This window comes from Pomacea canaliculata, linkage group LG9 (genome assembly GCF_003073045.1).
Source record: "Pomacea canaliculata isolate SZHN2017 linkage group LG9, ASM307304v1, whole genome shotgun sequence".
In the NCBI taxonomy this organism is placed as follows: domain Eukaryota; kingdom Metazoa; phylum Mollusca; class Gastropoda; order Architaenioglossa; family Ampullariidae; genus Pomacea; species Pomacea canaliculata.
Genome location: NC_037598.1, coordinates 18,394,632 through 18,415,350, shown reverse-complemented (window position 1 = coordinate 18,415,350; position 20,719 = coordinate 18,394,632). Strand labels below are relative to the sequence as shown.

At 37.4% G+C, this 20,719-nt stretch overlaps 2 protein-coding genes across 4 annotated transcripts; one reads left to right on the top strand and one right to left on the bottom strand.

Annotated features, from left to right (window-relative positions):
• Positions 1–473: 473 nt before the first annotated feature.
• LOC112572322 (NADH dehydrogenase [ubiquinone] 1 beta subcomplex subunit 11, mitochondrial-like) lies at positions 474–3,530 on the bottom strand. The gene is made up of 3 exons (XM_025251937.1): positions 3,291–3,530; positions 2,391–2,524; positions 474–991 (listed from the first exon to the last, which is right to left on the bottom strand). The coding sequence occupies exons 1-3, from the start codon at positions 3,504–3,506 to the stop codon at positions 841–843; spliced, it is 501 nt and encodes a 166-aa protein (XP_025107722.1). The 5' UTR covers positions 3,507–3,530; the 3' UTR covers positions 474–840.
• Positions 3,531–3,543: 13 nt separating this feature from the next.
• Positions 3,544–19,674, top strand: LOC112572321 (ATR-interacting protein-like). 3 transcript variants are annotated; one of them, XM_025251935.1, is made up of 16 exons: positions 3,544–3,746; positions 4,175–4,743; positions 5,259–5,487; positions 5,896–6,011; positions 7,422–7,750; positions 8,239–8,346; positions 9,045–9,228; positions 10,492–11,053; positions 11,579–11,731; positions 14,718–14,806; positions 15,125–15,266; positions 15,680–15,774; positions 16,617–16,703; positions 17,289–17,379; positions 18,388–18,528; positions 18,766–19,674. In XM_025251935.1, exons 2-11 carry the CDS (start codon positions 4,412–4,414, stop codon positions 15,153–15,155), a joined length of 2,133 nt encoding a protein of 710 aa, XP_025107720.1. In that variant the 5' UTR covers positions 3,544–3,746; positions 4,175–4,411; the 3' UTR covers positions 15,156–15,266; positions 15,680–15,774; positions 16,617–16,703; positions 17,289–17,379; positions 18,388–18,528; positions 18,766–19,674. The 3 variants fall into 3 exon arrangements, with proteins under 3 accessions (XP_025107720.1, XP_025107721.1, XP_025107719.1); XM_025251936.1 differs by having other exon boundaries at positions 3,544–3,819; positions 16,655–16,703; XM_025251934.1 differs by having other exon boundaries at positions 3,544–3,819.
• Positions 19,675–20,719: the final 1,045 nt, after the last annotated feature.

Here is a 20,719-nt window from a genome sequence, read left to right as displayed (position 1 = left end):
TAAAAAAAAATCCGCGCTATCCCGTGAAACAAAAAACTTTTTTTTCGACCGGTGTCTGGCCTTAAACCAAGGAAAACTTTGTAGAGAAATGATTTAGCTTTTAAAAATTCCTTTGGCTGTAGCTTTAATCTTTCATGAGTGAAAAATATTAAGACATGTTTGTCTCAAGCATTAGATGCTGTGCTGGGCATGTCAAAAGCTGTAGAATGTCACTGTTCTGTTAAACACTGGAGGTGGTGTGTAGCTCTTTTCTGTACTTACTTCCAAAGTCTTCCGATGCTATTCATGCTATACAAAGGATGCAGTACTTGCATTATAGGTTATTTTCCTGTCAGTAAGTAAAGGGTCATTTGACATTATATCATATCTCTGACACAGACCTTTTCAAACAAACACACACACAAATGATGCAGGTGCAGCTAGACTATCAAGAGAGTCATTAAATACATACAGAGGACAATGAATGCCAGACAGGTGCAAATGAAACCAATTTTAATGAAGTTCTTTTTAGGGGTTATCACTGTGCAGCTTCAAAATTTGTTACCAATAGTTTATCAATGCATAAACATTCCACTTCTTCACTCCTATAAACACCTGTGCAAAGAACTGTCATGCACTAGACGTGTGTTATATATTTCATGGTGAGCAGGAAGAACTTAGGAAACAAGAGATAAATGGAGCTTATCTCATCAGTGTTATGCATAATTTTGTCTTAGATTTTCTGGGATGAAACTCTTCCTGCTGCAAAGTAACGTACTAAACCATCTAGGATAATGATGACACATTTACATAGTCTCCTACAGCAGCAGAGAACCTAGCAACCACAGTCTGACAGACATGCTAGACGATGATTTCTTCACCGGCGAATTCTTCATCTGAAGGCAGATTAATTTTGCTGGGATCAACATAGTCAGGGCTGACTAAAGGCAGACCTTCTCGCTCTCGTCTCTCGAGTTCCAAATATGCTTCACGCTGACACCAGCTTCGCAACCTGTAAAGGTCAAAGATAAATTGCAAATAAAACAGTCAAAACTTTGGCGATGGGATGATTACGAGCACAAAAACTATTGGAAATTTAAGTTGCAGTTTAGTAATACAGTCAAATCTCCCTACTATGCCACCCCTCTACTATGCCACTCTCGGTATTATGCCACTTTTGCTCGGTCCCGACTATAAATTCAATGTAAAAAAAAATTTACTATGCCACCCCTACTTTCGCTACTATGCCACTTTTTTTGTGACTGTTAAAAGACACAAGTTGTGAAATTCCGCGCAGTGCTCGATTACTATACTGTATGGTAGTGTGGGACATTGCAGTTAGGTGGATGGAACATAGCACGCACACATGGAGGGTGGAGGCTGGCAATGTGGGGGGGGGGGGGGGTTGGTCTCTGGCCGGGTGACAGCCACGTGACAGAGGGAAGGTGTTAGGGGGTCGACTAGCGACAGGATGCAGGTGCGCGGATGTGGTTGGGAGGGGTGGAGGATGAAGAGGTGAGGGGGAGAATGAGAGGAGACAGCTAGCGAAGCCGACGATTCTTGAGAGCTTTGGACCAGACCTGGGCAAAGGCTCCTGTCTCTGACCGCCCGCCCGCCAGTAAATATACTATACATACAGTATTTAGGTAAAACTGAGTTAACTATATTAGTCCGGCCCTCTAAAACCATCCCAATTTCTCATGCGGCCCCTTGGGAAAATTAATTGCCCACCCCTGCTTTGGACTGACGGGTAACTTGAACAAATAAAGCCTTTTTTATGAACCCTCTCTACTATGCCACTCTCGCTACTATGCCACTTTTGCTCGGTCCCGGTAGGTGGCATAGTAGGGAGATTTGACTGTAGTAGCAACACTGTAAATGATTCCCTTACAGTAGCATGTGACAAAAATAAATGTCTGTTGTTAACATTTGGAATTATATTTGAAAACTGCATTTTATAAATTAGTTTTTCAGATGGCTTATTGCCATCTGAATAAAACAATTTAAATACAAAATAAGCCATTAACTAGGCCAGTACATTTGACAGAAGGCAGCTAGAGCCGACAAATGAATATGTATTATTTTACTATATTTCATGTAATGCAATAAAGATATCAAATCTAACTGGTTACCAATTAAGTATAAAAAACAGGGATACTGATGTAAAACAAAGCTGCGAGCCTAAGTTTAACAAAACTGCAGTAGTAGATTATATACAGCTCTTAAGTCTTCTCAATTTTAAACAATCTTTTTAAAGAACAAAACCATTAATAAAGTTTCTTCAAAGCTGTTATTGTATTTTTTTTTAAAAGCTCACAGTGAAGCATTATACAGTTAAACAAAGTTCATTGGAAAAAAGAAAATAAAACTTAATTGCATAAAAACAACATCCATTTAAAAAAAATACTCACTTATAGTCTGGCATGTAGGCAAGAATAAATGAACCCCAACAAATGCATACTGTGATAGCAAGAAACATTGTCACATGATGGGCAAAGTAATCCAATTGTGGATCTGCAGTTTCATACCCATATGACACCCAGTTCTGCAATGATGGTAAATAAAATGAAACATTCTATATTTCTCCTTTCATTTATGAAACACTTCTGACTTCAATATGAATAATTCTCAGTTACCTAAGGTTTTTCTGCATCAATGCAAGTGCAGATGCACCAATTCACCTTCACCACACATACTGATACAAATTGTATTACAATTAACAACAATAGCCATTTCTAATCCTTCAACAACGTGAAAATTTGCTTATCCTTTTAAAAAATAAACACACCTTTATAGCTGGTAATAAAATATTTTAGAAAACTGTACTATCTGATAAATGATATGCTGCATACGAAAAATAAATGGGGATATGCAGAACATTATACACATCTACAAGTTCAACATTTGATACGATTACAAAATATGTTATAGCACCTATTTAACTAAGTCTTCAGTGTTTTTAAAAATTAAAATGTACAATTTTTACTTTCAGAGGTTTAAAAAAAATATCTAACATTTTCTGTTCTTTTAAGAGGCACATTACTGATTTAATCAAACAGCTCTACAATTATGTTTTGTTACCAGCCAGTAGAAATCTTTGTATGCAGCGAAATCGAAGATGTACATCCTAGATGGGTGGTTGAATGGAACGAAAATGATTGTCATGACATAGATATGAATGCCATGAAACCGACAATTTTTCAAATCCTAGTTGAACCCCCTATCCCTAATTCAAATCTACTCCTAACCCTAATTCTACCCTCATTTTCTATTTTGTTTGCTGTCCTGGACGTTTTAAAGTTGTGACATACCTTGTCTGCTTCAAGATCAGTATTCGCAAAATGTTCCTCAAGCTTTTTAAGTTCTTCGGATTTTTTTTGCACGGGTTGGACTGCTGTAGAAGTATCTTCATTCTTTTTTGATGTTGATATCAAACATGTAGGTTGAACTAGACAATGCTGTCTCAGAGATTGTAGTTTGGTTAAAGTACGACCTTGCCGTACTAATGTTCTCAATAACAGCGCCATGTTGTTACGGAGAGATATTTAAAAAAGTTACCGGAAATATTACAAAAGAAAATTTTTAAGAAAAATAAAATAATTAATATGAAAAATTTTATATAGTTAGTATTGATTCAAGAAAGATGTTTTAACTGGTAAACACCAAGGTTTTATCTTAGGGTTGTTTTCTGAATTCACCGATTTCTATATGGCGGCAATTTTGCAGACGTTAGGAGACAGAAGTCTGTGCAAAGAGAGCATCCCATGGTACTCTTTGTATTAGCCCACGAAACGTGCAATATTGAGAATTCCTGTGATCTATTTTTATTCTTTTAGGCAGGTGATACGCATTATAAATGCTTTTGTCTTTAAGATTAGTGGTTATCTTACCTCCGCATCTGTTAGTGTTGGTTGTGACTAATCAAACTAATGTCGATTATGATCAGAGCTATTTCATCGATCTCATTAGTGATCATCATAACACAGCGAGTGAATTAAAATCATAATAGCAGTACATGTACATCAATACTACTATACTTATAAAGCTCTTATAAAGACTCTGTCTCTCTCTCACACACAGTTATAGATTAATTATTGATATTTTTAGACTTTTTTGAAATCATACCTTTAATATTAAGACAATACGCGAATTATTAATATTATTGGAAGAATTTGATTATTTATGACTTTTGCAGTGTGTCCGGATAAACAGTTTAAATGGAATCCAGTGATGAAATGAAGGAAGAACCTGATGGACTTTTATGATCAATAGTGTGTAAGTTATCTGACATCAGTACAGAGCAACAAATCCTGTCCTTTGTGCCTTTAGAGAGTAGCTACTATTTCAGCCGCACAGGTTGCAAAATATCAACCACAAGTTGATGGCACAGTCAAAAGACACCAGAGAGGGATAGAAAAGTAAACAACCAAGGATGGATACAAATGTGACGCCATCCAAGAGACGGCGCCTTGATAACCCAGATGACTCTGGGGACTGGGATAAAAACTTCACTCTCACCCAGCAAGATTTAGATACCCTGGACATTATTGAATCACAGGCAGTTGGTGAATCAGTGCTCCACCCTTCAACTTCATATCATCCTGATCCAGATGATTCACATGCTGTTGCACCAGTCCAGTATCGCCCCAGTTTATTTCAGGTCCCTTCTGTGGCTGAAGTTAACAGATTAAAAGTAAGGACATCAACTTCCTCAAGCTCTGGTTCCTCTGCTTACCCAAAGTCTGAATCATCGTTTTCTTTAAGGTAATCAAATTAATCTATAGCAGGAGTTTATTGTAGGTAAAGGTGATATTTGGGCTTTGTTTAATGCTGTGATTAGAAAGATCTGTCAGAAGATATTCAGAGCAGACAGACTGAGCTGTTGTAAACTAAACACAGTGGGGTATGGATGCTGAAAACATCTGTGCAGAAAATTGTATGGTAGTTAATAATGGAGTATACATGGCGTGTCGAATATAATATCAATGATAGGAAAAAAGTGCCTCAAAATTACATCAATCCTGATTGAAATGACTATTATGGAAAGGGCCTGACCTCAGTAAAAATTCTAGGAAAGGGACTACTGGATTCAAAAGTGGAATAAATTTTCTGCATTAAATTTATTTCTTGTATGTCATGATTAAGAGAATGATAGACTACTTAAATAAAAAATATAACAATGTGACCAGTCCAGTTTAATCAAAATTAGATTAGTTTAATGAAAAAGTATGCACACAGTTTGAAGACTTAAATGTGGGCAAAGTTTTTTTTGTATTTAGAAAGACCCCAAGCACTGACTGCTCGTCAGCACCTGGCTCACTGACGACTAGCAAGTCCAGCAGCAGTCACCACTCATCTAACCAGTCTCTGTCTGACCTCTCCCACCAAGTCTCCATTCCAGCTGCCAGTGGTACTGGTGTCGACGCCAAAAGCAACCTGGGTACCATTGTGGCCATGAAAGAGGAGCTAACGAAGAGAACCATTGAAGCTGAAAGACTGAAAAGCGAAGTAAGAAAAACATTACCTATTTAAGACATATGGTGTTTGCCTGGTAATAAACTGTCAGTAGACTTTTTTAAATAAAAATATGACAACCAGCTTGTGCAGTGAACAACTAAACATAACTATTATTTGTCTGTTTAACATTGCATAATTTTGTTTCTTTGTCTCTGTCTTTTTTAACACACGTAAACACAAGAGAAAGAGAGAGGAGGAGGAAAACTCTTGTGGAAAAATATGCTTATATACTGAATTGTCAGATATTTTTTAAACTGTAACATCTTGTTTTTACTGCTTGCATTTTTTAATTTTATTTTTCAGTCAGTGTTAGTGTATACATGTAATAGATATTTGTACTTGTAGCAATCATTTAAACCGTGATTTGATATTTTTCCATGTTTTGTTTTGAAATAATAGGCACAAAAGGCAAAGAGTGATCTATATGTTCGTGATGGAGAGGTGAAGTTCCTGCAAGATACACTCCGCAGACAAGAAGCTGAAATTGAGAAACTGCGCGAAGAAAGGGATAATAGGTGCTGAATACTATTCATGAATTACAAGTGATAGAACTGAGAAGAACAAGTATAAGTGTATATTTAGTATGTTTTTTTTATTAAAAAAATTGAAATTAAGTATGAAAAGCCTAGTAGGAAGTACAATATTTCTAGTATTTAGAGGGATTAAAATAGTTAACATAATACTGTGAGTGTGAGTATTATAGCTCTTTAAATTTCAGAGTTTCTTCTTTGTCTGTACCAGATGACATGACCATATGAGGTAAAAGGTGTACACTAGCTCTTTAACCATCGAAAAGTTGTCTCCCTGACAGTGAGCTAGCAAGGCCAATATACCAGTTTTTTTCAATGGTTACTGTGGGTTTCATTAGCCTTCTCTTGCCGTGTGTGTTGTCAGTGTGTAGACAAGAGATCATAGTATCAGGTCTGCGCTTGTTGACTCACGTAGATCACATGAGACTTGGTCATTGGCACTGCTTGGCAGGGTCAAGAAAAAGAAATTTTCCTGTTGGCCCTGGCCACTGCAACAAGGTTCTCTGAGATGTATGCTCTCCCAGCTGACCCAATTTTGGCCGTTCAAAGAGTTCTGTGTGTGGGATGACACCTTAAAACTTTCCTGGATAAGTTTTGTTGTCTTTGTTGCATAGTTCCAGTCTCTGCAGCCAGTCGTCGGTCGTGATTTATGCAAGAAATCGTGCAAAATACTTCTGGCGTCTGAAGGTTGATTATGTTAATAGGTCTTCTCAAGCCCTGTCGTCCTGTTTTTAGTGGTGTCCTTGATGCCTGTGTCTTCTTTCTCTACCAGTAGTATCTTGGTTGCTTCAGGTGTGCACCCAGGACATGTCAGTGTTTGTGCAGGCCTTGCCTTACGTTGTAACTTTGGGTTGTTTGTTTCTTCCCTCTTCATTCTTCTATGGTCACATCATCTAGTACAGTCAAAGAAAAATGAATTTTTGAGAGTAAATTCTCTTTCTTCGAGACTTACTAGATGACATGACATCGAGGCCCTCCCGACCTCCCCGCTGTTTAAGTAGAGTGTATGGGCTTTGTGTTTGATGCTGTTACAGAGCAATTGTTCACCTGACTAATGGAGTGCTCTGTTCACCAGGCATGTGCTGGTTCACTGTCAGGGAGACAACTTTTCGATGGTTAAAGAGCTAGACTCTCTTTTTTTTTTTAACTCATCCAGAGCAAAAGTTGTTTTTGACAATCTATATTTGACCGAGCTATAAAGAATTAATCCAGCACAATTATTTAAGCGAGGAAGTACATGGGAAGTGTTGATTCAGGCTGAGTATTGGATTTGAAAAGAGTACTGCCATCTGTTGTCAAGCATCAAGAAGACAAGAGAATTAACTGTTTTCAGAAATTAATCTTTTTACAAGCTATAGTTCAGCACTCATTTATGCAGCCATCATATGATTGCAGACGGGAAAGAGAAGCACAACATCAAAAGGAGCATGAAAAAAGCCTGAAAGCAGACAACGAACGCTTGCAGACTCTGATTGAATTCAAATCACAAGACTGCCAACGCCTTCAGGAGCGATGCCAAAGTCTGGAAGAAAGACTTCGGGAGTTAAATGTTCATGGATCTTCCATCTCATCCTCGCAAGGCAGTCCCAGGAAGAGTCCACGAAAAAGGCGAGTTGCACCGGGACCAAGCAAAGCACCAGAGCAGAGGGGTTTTCCTAGTCATCAGTCATTCTTGTCTGCTGTAGATGTTTCTGGATCAAGAAGCAGAAATTTTGAGAATGCAGGTAAACATTTAGGGCTGTTCATCTAAATTCTTTTTTCCAGAGTAGAATTTAAAGATGCATTTGAATTTCTCTTTCGTGGTTTATCATGCTACTCACTCTGGGAGGTTTGTCTATGCATTGTTTTAGAGACTAACAGTCTGTTGTTAATTAATTATTTAATCTATTAAGTGAAGCATTTTATTTACTCCTTACCTAAATTGAAAGAATTTGAAAGGCAAGCATAAAATTTAACATAGTATTGTATTTTTAATTTTACAGATTCTAACCAGGCTGTAGAGGTTTTGCTTGGTTTTTTTTTTTCCTGACATTAAAGATATACCTCTAGTTTTTGGAGTGATGAAGTGATGATTTTGTCAATGTTTTTCATACAAATTGAATGTGATAAAACTCATCGCACAAAGTTCAGATTGATCAGGGTAGTATGCTTCAAAGGAATATTTGATTTTTGTGAAGTTTAGAGTATTTGGCTGTGTGTATTATATTTGCAGAGACAATGACAGAGCCATTTACTCTTCCATCTACCCTCTCAGACAGAGCTTCCTTCCAGCCAAACACCAGACACCCAAGGCTTCAGCTTCACATCTTCCCCCCTACAGGTTTGTTTAAACAGTTCGTAGACTTATTGAAAGGATTGCCTTGTGTTTCATGGTATATTACTAAATATGATAAAGAAACGTTAGTAATGGCATCAAAGGATAAATTAAATATAATAATAATAAATTAAATAATAATAAAATACATAATAATAAATTGTGGCCGCTTGTTTTTGCGAAATAAAAAAAAAACTTTAAGAGCATTTAAAACTCAATAAACTGTCTTAACCCATTCACTGGTACAGAAACCATAACTGAATCTCATGATTTGCATGTGATCTTGATGATTTTAATTAAAAATTCCGTAAATTTAAACAGACAATGAATTACAGTGTGTTTCTTTTTGCTGTATTTACATAAGTTGCAAAATATTTATAACTTATTTTGAGTCTTTGTATAGCTGTATCAAGGGCAACCATTGACAAAGCCTGAGATTGCTGTCCCTCTATCATGTTGATACTTTATTTAAGAGTTGAAAACAATTTACTATTTATTTATCTGTGTTGTTATGTATAAGAGAAATTATTGCCTTCAGTGTTTCAAAGATCAGTTGTGACCTGATAAAGTTGGGAATGATTTAGTCGATGTATAATTTATGTAAAGATGAGCAAATCTTTGGAAAGGTGCAATATAAATTCTCATTATTATTATTATATCTTACTGGAATTTATATTTCCAGCTTTTCTTTGTACTGTCTGAAGGTGAAGTGACTGGTCCACAAATTGTCTCTCAGCTTCTTCAGTGCAGCTACAATCCATCTGGGGACTTATGTGAAAGGGGAATTACAGGTCTGCTGCAGGCATTGCCCTCTCGGCTTGATCTTACAGAGCTGCAGTACACTCGAGACTTAACTACTTCACGCTTATCACCAGTTAAACGATGCTTGTTAGTAAATCTGTGTTTATGTAGTTGTATATAATTTTTGCTAATTTATCTTGTGAATGATTTTGGAGATGTTTGCAAAGATTTACATCATCACCTATAGTTACCTATTAGATTCAAATATATATATACAGGTAGTCCTCGACTTACGACGTTGATCCGTTCTTACGCGGCATCGTAAACCGAATTTCGACGTAAGTTGGATCATACATTCATACAGTACTGTACCATAATAACAGTACAGTACTGCAAACACTTAGCCTATCTAAACACCTATCCTAACACAGTACCCTACATAATTATCATTAACATAAGTACAGTAAAATATTGTACAGTACTGTACTGGACTCTATGACTTCCGCGGCACGTGGAAGGAGGAGCACATACAGTTTGACTTACAACGCTAAACCTTGTAAGTCGAAATGAGCGTTGTATAAAGCGTCGTAACCACGAAACAACGTAACTCGAGACCATTGTAACCCGAGGACTACCTGTACTAGCTTTTTCATGGGGACAGTCTGGTGGTGCAGGAATTGACCTTGAGTCATTCTGCATTGAGGATTATATCAATTGTCAAAGGCAAGACATTTTGCCCTGAAATTCATTGTGCTAGCTACACAGCTGCAGAACACCCCTGTACTTGCTAGGATGATGTTAAAGCAATCATTATGTGAAAAATTATTTTGGGATGAGTTTAAAAATGTGATTCATACCATCACAAATATTTATAAAGGCTGTTCTTTATTAACCAGAGAAATATAGATGGACATTTGACAAAGTAGAAAACTTGATCCATATTTGTTCAGTTGAGAATGGCTTTAAGAAAATCTGAGCAACACCATGCTGGAAAAGTGTCCCACACTTTTCAAGGACAGGATAAACATGCCAGGGCTTCTGCTTACGCAAAAAATTGCATACTGTACGCATTAAAAGTTCGGAGGACCCCTTCAATTTTCGTCAATGGGGTCCCCTTCAAATTTGGGCGAAGAACAGGGACCCCTTAAAAATCTGAAGAAGGGGTCCCTGGGACCCCAAAGAATTTAGCCTTAGCAGAAGCCCTGACATGCTATGGACCCTAGGAAAAGAACTGTATCTCAAAAACTTTGACTTCGTAAATAGTGAACTTTGTAAGCTCATAAAGATGCTACCTTTTTCTCTTATCCCCAAGAATTTTGGTGACTGAAAAACTTTACAGTATCCATAAAAGGTATATTCAAACAAACTGCAGAATAGTTCATAGTTTTTATGATATTGGTCTCTTTTCAGCTCTACAGAGTCCAAAAGAAATTTCTCCCCAGCTGTGCCCTCTTCTGTGGAATGCAAAGCTGTTGTTCCAAAAGAACATTTTCTCTATGCAATTGAGGGTCTGCGAAGTCTGCTAGATTCAGAGCAAACTGAACAGACTTTAGGAACTTCCTTTTTGGAGGGTGAGCCACAACATGCACCTGTTAAAACATCACTGAGTGGCTGCATTTTAATACTACCACTTTTAAATGACTACTTGGGACATTACATCAACATTATTAGCAGCCCCATGCATGGTGGGTGCATGAGCCCCTCCTCTGGTTGTAGCACACCCAACGGCTATGAAAGCTCCCTGGAATCCATTACAGCATCTTTAGAAGTGTTACTTCATGAGGGTGCTGAGTATGCAAACAACTTGGAATCATTGACATTGACATCCCTAAAAGTGCTGCGTAAGCTTCTCTGCCTAAATGAAGATGTGCGAGCCACATGTATTCAGTCTAAAGTGATCCCCCCTGTGACACGTCCACCTGTCAACACAAGTAGTTCATCTCTTGACACAGATCACAATGAACACAGGAAGGTAGGAACAGTAAATGTATGTATATATAGATATACACAAGCATTTTACATTTGAAGATTCCATTTAATGTATATGATATGCAAATAAGATTCAGTGTGTATTGGACTTTTTGCCCAGCAGTCATGACTATTGTTCTTTTTCTACAGACTGGGAGTACTTGAAAGTGTTTTGAGTGTTTGCCAGTATGTTGTGCTGAATGACAAAATAATTATATAGTCTGATCACTCAAGTGACCATAACTCTTTATATTGCACCTGCGAATGCAAACATCTTCATATCTACAACATAGTTGCCTGGATAAATTCATATTGATTGAGTGAAAGCTTGAGTGTCCTTATAAATACATACATAAAACAGATACGATGACGATGTTTCCCAGATTGCAACTTATATTTGGTCATAAACATCATTGTTTTTCATACCAATTGCATGACCTGGGCTAAGTCATTTGAGTAGGACTTATTTTTAAGGCATTTGAATGCGATGCTTGTTTTGTCAAATTGCTAAGTGTTTTCTGCATTTCAGACAGATGATTCAGGGATGGAAGGTGATGATGAAAAGAATGGGTCCAGCTCATCCACATTTGAAAGTCCAGATTCAATTGCTTCTCCAGCAGCACACATGCAGGAACTCAACATCCTTCTTAAACTGGTCAGACTGGCGACACCTGGTCAGGAGGTAAAGTTTGTAAGGTTTTATAAGCGCGCACAAAATTCTTCCAGTAATACCTTGTTTGGAGACAAAGTCTGGAAAGTTGAATTTTCTGGCAACAGAAGACAAAGAGGCAAAGTAGAAAGTAACATTTTGCTGCTGTATTCAGCAATAATCTGCTGACATTTAGTGTATTTCACTCCCGTCAGTGTTTTCTGCACAATAACTTCCACAAAAATTTGCTGATTTCACCAAAAAGATTGCATTGATACGCCAGAAGCTTGACTCTGCTGTTGTTCCATCTTCATTTATGTCAGATACAGTTTATAATGGACCTAAGTTATGTGGTTTTGAACCATTTAGTGAACAGCTTGTTAAGGAAATTTGTATGAGTTGTAGCTCCAAAACATGAACTTGATGTTATCCCCTCCTCTCTGCTTGTCGATTGTCTAGATGTCCTGTTACCACATATAGTTTAATTTAGTTTATTCTTTGTTGCTCCTTTGAGGAGTTTAGGGCCAAAACAACACCTTGCCAGTGGACCTGGTTTTGGGCAGTTGGGCCCATGTGGTTCTGATGTTCTTTTCCAAGTCATCTTTGGTTTCCCAACTCTCTCTTCCCCTGAGGATTTCATTCAAGTGCCTGCTTGGCAATGGTGTCAGCTGGTTTGCGTAGGGTGTGTCCTATCCAGCCCCATTTGCGCTTTTTGATGTTTTGGCTAATGACATTCTGGTTGGTTCTTTTCCACAGGCTGCTGTTGGAGATCTTTTCAGGCCATCTTATTCCCAGAGTATGACGTAGGCATCGTTGGTAAAGGTCTGGAGCTTGTTGTTGATGGTATTTGTCACTCTCCAGGTTTCAGAACCATACAGTAGGACTGCCTTCACTTCGGTGTTAAAGATGGGGGTCTTGCTGCTGAAGGATAATGCTCAGGAGTTCCAGATGGGGTGTAGGTTGTTGAAAGCATGCCTGGCCTTGTTGATGCGGCTTTTGATGTCATCATCCGCTCCACCATCCTTGCTGACAATGCTCCCCAGATGGGCGAAGCGGTCTGTTTCCAGGATGTTCTCTCCTTGAAGTTGGATTGGGAGTTCCTGCTTGTTGTTGATTCTCATCACTTCAGTCTTCTTTCTGTTGACGTTTAAGCCAGTGTTCTCTGCTTCCTCTGCTAGCTTGGTCAGTTTGATTTGTGTAGTCTATGACCATCAGGAAGATTGTTGGTGATAATATGCAACCCTGTCTTACGCCAGTCTTCACTACAAAAGGTTTAGTGAGTTTGCCACCACATATAACCTATGTCATTAATGCTTCTCTCACATCTGGGCACTTTCTTCCCAAGTTCAGGTCAGCTATTTGTTCGTTCACTTAAAAGAAACAATTTTTAGATCATAACAGCTTAAGCAATTACAGACCAGTTTCAAACTTGCCTTTTCTGTCTGACCTGGTAAAGATCGTGCTTTCCCAGCTATATGGGGAGCAAAATCGTCTTCTTAATCCCTTCCAGATGGCTGATAGAAAAGGCCATGGTACTGAATATGCAACCCTAAAAGTTGTAAATGATCTACTTCTCAGTACTGACAATGACAAAGTGTCATTTCTGGCGTTGTTAGACTTGTCAGGTGCATTTGATGCTGTAGATCATTCTATACTTCTTCACAGACTTTTGGTATTCATAATGTTGCTTTGTCCTGGCTTTGACAATGGACTAAACCCAGACTGTTTTTCTGAATGGTGTTTTCTCAGATGCTTCTGTCCTGAGATATGATGTCCTGCAGGGATCTGTATTGGGTCCAATACTTTTTGTGCTGTATACCTCCCTTCTGTCTGATGTTATGTCACACCATGCCATGTCACATATAAGTTATGCTGATGATACACACCTTTATCAGTCAGCTCCACTTAGTGAACTCTCTGGGCTACTGACACGGACACAGGAATGCATAGATGATGTAAAGTTCTGGATTCTCCAAAACAGATTGCAACTGAATGATGATGAGACTAAACTGTTACTTGTCCAAAGAAATTTTTCTGAGTCATCCTTCTCTCCCTCAGTCTCTGTTTAGAAACAACTCATCTATTCCCTTCACCACCTCTATCCACAGCTTGGGTGTCACTCTCGATCAGAGTTTGACTTTTCATCAGCATATTTCTCATGTCTGCAGAAATGCTTACCTTTAACTTTGTAGGATCAGCACTATTTGTCATTATCTCACCACCAATGCAATTAAAACTCTAATCTGTGCCTTTGTGCTGTCGAGGATGGACTATTGTAATTCTCTTTTAGCTGAAATTCCAAAGTATCTTCTTGACAGATTTCAAAGCATCCTGAATAATGCTGCTTGCCTCATTTGCAAACCATCTAGATGTGAACTTATATCACGTATCATTCGTTGTCTTCTCTGGCTGCCAGTTGTATAGTGTATAGCCCACAAACTTTCCACTTTGACTTACTCTGCCATTTGTGGCACTGGTCCTCAGTACCTCTCGAAACTATACGCCCACACAACCTCTCCGCTCATATTCTGACACCAAGCTTCTTTGATTCCCACTATTTAAGACAAGGACATATGGACAGAGGTCTTTCTCCTACCAAGCCCATTAACCTGGAACGGATTACCCATCAGCCTTTGTCACTCTGATTCTCTTGCCTTCTTTAAATCTAAGCTTGTACTTGTATCTTTTCCAACCTGACTTCACTGCGACCCTGTCCAGACCATGAAGATGTATAAAGTGTGTTTGTAATTTACTTTGTGTACGAGTAGTGCATGTTGTAGAAGTGAGCTGTTTGTTATATGCGAATATTGGTGCGTGGTTGTTAATGATTTAGTCTATGTATGATTTATGTAAAGCACTATGAGGAAATCTTTGGAATTATTATTTTTATTCAGTAATAACCTGCAGATATTGCCTATATGATCAAAGAAGGTCATCCCAAATGTGAAGCACTTTGTTGTAAATTCTCTAACAAGTGGTTCTGACATGTTAACAAGCCTGCTGTTTGTGCCACTTGCAGAAGTCTAAGTTCAACAAACTTATTGTTCAAGAAAGCCTTAGTGCATTAACTGTGCTTGCTGAAAAGTCATCTGACCTGGAAGTAGGAAGGTAAAATTGTCTGCATTTCTTTGTGTCTGTCAAATCATTTTAATTCCATCTGATATTTTACTATAAAAGTTAGATGGAGAATTTATGGGACTGTGTGCTTCCTTGCAGTATGCAAAGGATTTATACACAACTAGCAGCTTAGATGTTTTTATTGCTCCTTTCTGCTCATTCTTTGTGTTTTGAGAGATGCATGGATTTTTGTTGAGGGTGTTTGCAGCAAGTGGTCATCATCTTAGCATCCTTGACTTGTACCTGTAGTTTTCCTTTTGTTTTTGGATTTTGTCACACTGTAGATGAAGATCTCTTGCATCTTTGCAGGATGTATGTTGTTTTTCTGCGTGGGTTCTGACAGACTGTCTGAATCTTGATGGACACCCTTTGATTTGGATTAGTGCCTTACAGCTGTTTGCTCAGCTAGTCAGAGCAGCTTCAAACCTGCCTGCCATCTGCAGTAAATCTGGTGAGCAGTGTTCACCAAGTTTCTCAACATTTTTACTTCTTCTACATGTTCTGTCTATGGCTGAATGCTGCTGAAGGGCCTATAATGATTGCAGCAAATTTTATTCTGTGATGCACTTTTTTTAATGTCTCTGTTCATGAGAATGGTATGTTGAATTTTAAATGAGCTTCAAAAAGTGCAAAATTTTAATCTTGATGTAAACAGAAACTTTGAAAAGAAAAACTAGACAGATAGCTGTTGTATATTACCGATTTCTTTTGGGAACTTATTTTTAAGCTTGTGAGTCATAAATAAACAGCAGCATTTCAGAGTTGGAGATTGCAGATTTAAAGATAACTTATTTTTAAAGTGAACAATGTTATGTCCATTCCAGATAAAGTGTGTGATGTAAATTGTCCTGATGTTTTTTCCAGATAGCTGCACGTTGCTGAGTATCCATATGACCCTTATAAAATGTTTATCATCCCCTGAAATATTCAAAGGACAGCTTTTAAGTGTTTTTCAATGGGTATGTAGACTGTTATTTTGCGTGAGCTGAAATATATACTAGTCATTGTGATGTTTACTTTCATTCATTATTTGACGGATGAGATTGTCTTTTTGAGGTTTCTTCCAGAGAAAAAATTACAATGATATCCCCAAGTAATGGCTTTTTTCTGTCAGTTGTTGTTTAAGTAAGAACTTTTGTTAAAGAGGGGTAGGGGCAGTAATTTTGCAAGAAGCACAAGCACTCATGGGAGGCACTGGTGGTTAGTACAGATGACTTCAAAGGAAAATTTTGCAGGTTCAAGGTGCATCTTAAACCTGTGACCAGAATATTTTCTCCATGCCATCTTATGATGGTTACCTGAGTTAATGACAAACATAAAAGAGAGCTTTGGGCTCTGCTTTCCACATGCTATTCTCTGGACTTGGGGAACAACCCACAGCTAACTCCCTATGACCACAATATTATGGGCACCTTCATCTTTTCTCATGCATTTAGCACTTCTAAAGTATGTCGCATTTGGAAGGAAAGGGCAATAATCGAAAATAGATTGCATAAAAGCACTAGAGTACTGCCAAAGAAGAGCTCAATGAAAAATTAACTATATAACAAGCATTGATTTGTCTCATTTGATCATGTGAGATAAAATCATATGATGAAATGTTTAGATGTTAACTGTGTATTGCCCATACTGTCAAACAAGAGCTCATTGAAAACAACTATATTACAAGTGTTATAGAATTTTGCTGAGTTCTCATTTAATCATTTGAGATAAAAGCTTGTAATGAAATGTTGGGATGTTACCTGTGTATTGCCCATTATGAATTAGCATTGACCTGTCTCCTCTTATGAACTTGTGCTAGGTAACCAGAGGTCTGTCAAGTATCATTTCATTTCACAGAAATGGCGTCAGCCTCATTATGGAGAATGACTGCAGATGCAGCGCTCAGGTACAGCATCAAAAATTGCATGAGCTATGCTAGAATCTCTCATTTTTTCTAGTTCTTACAATATTGTGTCTGGTCACACTTAGTATTTTGTGCCTACCTTTAGCTCATACAAGAGAAAACAAATGGCAGCATAATTTATTTTTTCTTTGCAACAACCATTATATTCTGTCACTTATACGTCAGTAAAACTATATAAATTTCTTGCACCAACCAATAAATAGTTAAAATAACTTTCTTTTATTTGATTTTATCTACTGAATTAGTTGCTTTTTATAATTGTTTTGTATTAAACTTAGTTATACATATATTGTTACTGATTATGATCTACTGCTGACTTCTTAATATTTCATCCAGAAGGATTTGTCCTTGTACAGAATATGTGGCTATTTTTTACAGCACATTTAAGAGTAGTGCATTAATGTCGTTTATCACAGGTCCTTATTGGTAGGTTATCTTTCCAAGACCAAATCAAGATCTGTCTTGGGGAAAAGGGGGACTCTTACAACTTATTTGGAGAAAGGAAACATTTTTTACTTTTACATGTACCATGATACATTATTCTTCTCTTATTTACTGTACTGTCAGGTAATTCCCAGCTTGGTGCATGCTATGTGTCGGCTTTTTCAAGATCATCGCACCGCATCCAGTGATGACATACTTGGAGCACTACGCAAAGGTAATGTCATGAATTATTTTTCCATTTCACTTGGGGAGAATGATCTTAAAAGTCACTACGAGCTACAAACCTCAAACATTAAAGACCTTCCCCAACCACTTTGTGTTTTTTGAAACACTAGTAATGTTGATGAAATCTATTAATGCAGCATTTGTTTATAAAGTAACATATGCTGTTGTAATGTTCTTATTAGACATCTGTGATCAATGCATTGTTTGTTTGTTTGTGTTTAACGCTGTGCCAGAGTGTGATCAATGCATGAGGCAGGATTCCATTATAAACAATGAAACCTTCAACTCTTTCTCTTCTGCAGTTTTGTGTTTGAGGCTATGATTAGAATCTTTAGAGCAGGATAGGTTCCTGCAGTCCAGTCAGTCTTTAAAAGTAGTCTGTCATTACTTAACTGCCTACAGTTTTTATTCTTCCTTGCTAAAGGAAATGTCTTTATTATCTTCTTTGTACTTTAATCCTGCACACTGTTTACACCTTTAGTGTCAAAAGAAAGCTCACGTCCTGTCATTCTGTCTTTTGTGTGGCCAAGTCTAGGTTTGTTTATGTTCACATCTAGTAACTTTTTGATGCATGCATCAGCTCTCAGTGAAAATCGTTGGAAATAGAGCATAAATTATTACAAAAACATAGTTCGGTAGTATTTTATGACGAAGAGGTGGGATAAATTTTTACAAAACTAATTACACCTGGATTTGTCGAGAAAATAGAAAGTGACAAAAAGGTAGTATTTCTGAAAATATTATTGTTTGCATAAGCGAAATTTGAAGAGGAAAGATACAATCCTCAGTAAAAGAAAACTTTCCTAGTGGCAGGGGAGAATATCAATGTTTGAAAGCTTATATCTTTAAAATTAAGTATAATTGTGTACTCATATTTTGGTAATTATTTTAATATGAACTTAACCTGATCATAAAGAAACAGTGTTTCGTTCCTGCTGCCATTTTAAATCAATAACTCATATCAGTACCTCCTCCTCCCTTCTTTAAATGTTGCCAGGTGTTTCACTGCTCCATGCCATCAGCCTGGGGGATCTCCACTTTCAGCACCGCTACACTCCAGTGCATCCAAGTTACACCAGCTTAATGTTTGATCTGACATTGTTGTACAAAAAATATCCACTCATCCCACCTGCTGAAGGTGAGATAAACCACATCTTTTACTATCATTTGATTTTTATACACACACTTTTAAGATTCAGCAACGAAAAGAAAAAGTGCTTTGCCCTTCTTCTTCTCACAGATGGCAGCAATGTTTATTTTTGTGTTCATACATTTTGAATGCAAACAAAGTGAGCCATAATATGACCTGCTGTTTCCCCTCCTGTATTGTTAATTTTACAAGTTAAGCTAATAGGTTAAAATTCTTCTAATGCAGCATCTGCCTTGGAAGACTTGTGGGACTATGAGCATGAGGACTCAGACATATCTCAAGACAGTAATTAAGCGAAACACACAGGAATGTGTCTCAGGACTGTGATGTTGCCCAGGTTGTGCAGAGACGGTGCACTGATGCCCTTTTCCAACCCCATTACTTTTTCTGCTCAGAAAGAGTATATCACTGACATTTAGCTCCAGTTTTATGTGGCAGAGTTTAAGTCATCTGTGTGTTAACTGTTTTTGGTCTTTGAAAAGAGTGATATTTAAGAGTAGCGAGATGAAGGGGATGCGAGGAAATGAGTGGTTGATGTGTATGTGTGGGTGTTCCCACTCACACAGATGCATCTATGTATAATGGTGGTATGTGTTGGAGTGAGCATCAAGCACAATATAATTATTGATCTCTACAACTTAACATATTCATTGTAAAAATATGGTGTTTTTTTTTTTTTTTTCTTAAGTTTGATGGGAAAATTAATTTGTCAAGATGTCAAATGGAGATTTATACAGAAAAAGAAAGAATATTAAGTGATATCAAGAGGAGAATTAAATATTTTCCTTAATGTATTTTGCAGATTCAAGAAAAATATGTATTTTTATTTTACACTCTAGTTGGTAAATATTTTTTCACATAAAATCTTTAATGAATTTTTACTCTGATCCTTACCCTGCCACCTACCCTTAATCTTCCATACCATAAGAAAGCCTGTTTACTTTTAACCTTGGAAAGTTCCAGAAAGTATATTTGGGTAAAATATTACATCTTTTTTTTTAACTGTTGTCTATTTTCTTTCCCCTCTGATATGGCATGTGTAGGGGAAAACCTTTCCTAGACCATTTGAAGGAGGCTGAATGTTTGTGAGCAGTTCATATGTCATGCCACTATTAAATCTATTTTCCATGAAAACTTTAAGACCTGTTTTAAGTGAGAGAGTCGAAGTGATGTCTGCATAATTGGAGTGTTTTATAGTATATAATTTTTAATTAGAAATAAGTTGTATAATTCCAAAAAAATGTTAATAAAATATTATGGAACCTTGTTGTAAGTAAATAGAAGTGACAACATTTTTAAAGCAGTAGGTAATGACCTATTATTCTTGTCAGTGTAATGTGAAAAAACATCAGGAATCATTCATGACGGTATTCTAGTCATGGCTCCAGTGAGAGAACTATAGAGAGGAGAGGTCAGAATTGTGACTGGAAGTGCAAGGGCGCGGGATGAGGACATGACTGTTCAAGATGCAGGCCATGGAAGGAAAATTGAGACTTATCATGCTGTTCAGAGCCTTTGCCGCCCAGTACATGAAAGGGAAAAGTAGGCTAGGTACCATGAAATTACTTTTATCAACTTTGAGACCTGGTCTTTCGACTAACAGGACATCTGCACGCATAATCCGAGCAACGTTAACTGCAGGTGGTGGTCTGATTTGACCAACTTGCCTTTGTTGTATGGCAGAAGTCTTCATAGTGTAGCCTGACCCGTTGTACGCATTTACAAAGTCAACGAGAAAACAGAGTTGGAAAATAAAAGTAAAATTATTACAGCACATGAACATGGCAGACATGCTGGATGCAGAGAGTTCTCCAATGAATAGGAAGCTTATTCACAATGAAATTTGATTTATCCCCGATCAAACCTGTAATGTGAATATATTATTATGAGCAGACTCGGACATCTGTGCGTACAGAACATCTCAACTAGAATGTGGGCGCGTATTTTACCCTAGTGCTGCATGGGTCACAACAGTTTTGAGGGTTGAGAGGGAGACTGAGAGTTGATCCCTTAGCACTTTTATACTTGAATTTCAAGTAATTTTTTTACATTACATGGTATATATTCTGTAATTGTTAAAAAAAAGCACAGTGTGGCTTCTGTGAAAATGTAAATGCCGTCCTGTTGATGACAATCCAATTGCCTGCTAAACAATGTATGTATGCATACCTTGATGGTT

Bases quoted from the DNA above. Each gene is read 5' to 3' on its own strand.
- LOC112572321 (XM_025251935.1), top strand. From the start codon at position 4,412: ATGGATACAAATGTGACGCCATCCAAGAGACGGCGCCTTGATAACCCA. The intron at 5,488-5,895 runs GTAAGAAAAACA...TTGAAATAATAG, and splicing joins CTGAAAGACTGAAAAGCGAA to GCACAAAAGGCAAAGAGTGA. The intron at 9,229-10,491 runs GTTAGTAAATCT...GTCTCTTTTCAG, and splicing joins TCACCAGTTAAACGATGCTT to CTCTACAGAGTCCAAAAGAA.
- LOC112572322 (XM_025251937.1), bottom strand. From the start codon at position 3,506: ATGGCGCTGTTATTGAGAACATTAGTACGGCAAGGTCGTACTTTAACC. The intron at 2,525-3,290 runs GTATGTCACAAC...CCATCATTGCAG, and splicing joins CTGATCTTGAAGCAGACAAG to AACTGGGTGTCATATGGGTA. The intron at 992-2,390 runs GTGAGTATTTTT...TGACCTTTACAG, and splicing joins GCCTACATGCCAGACTATAA to GTTGCGAAGCTGGTGTCAGC.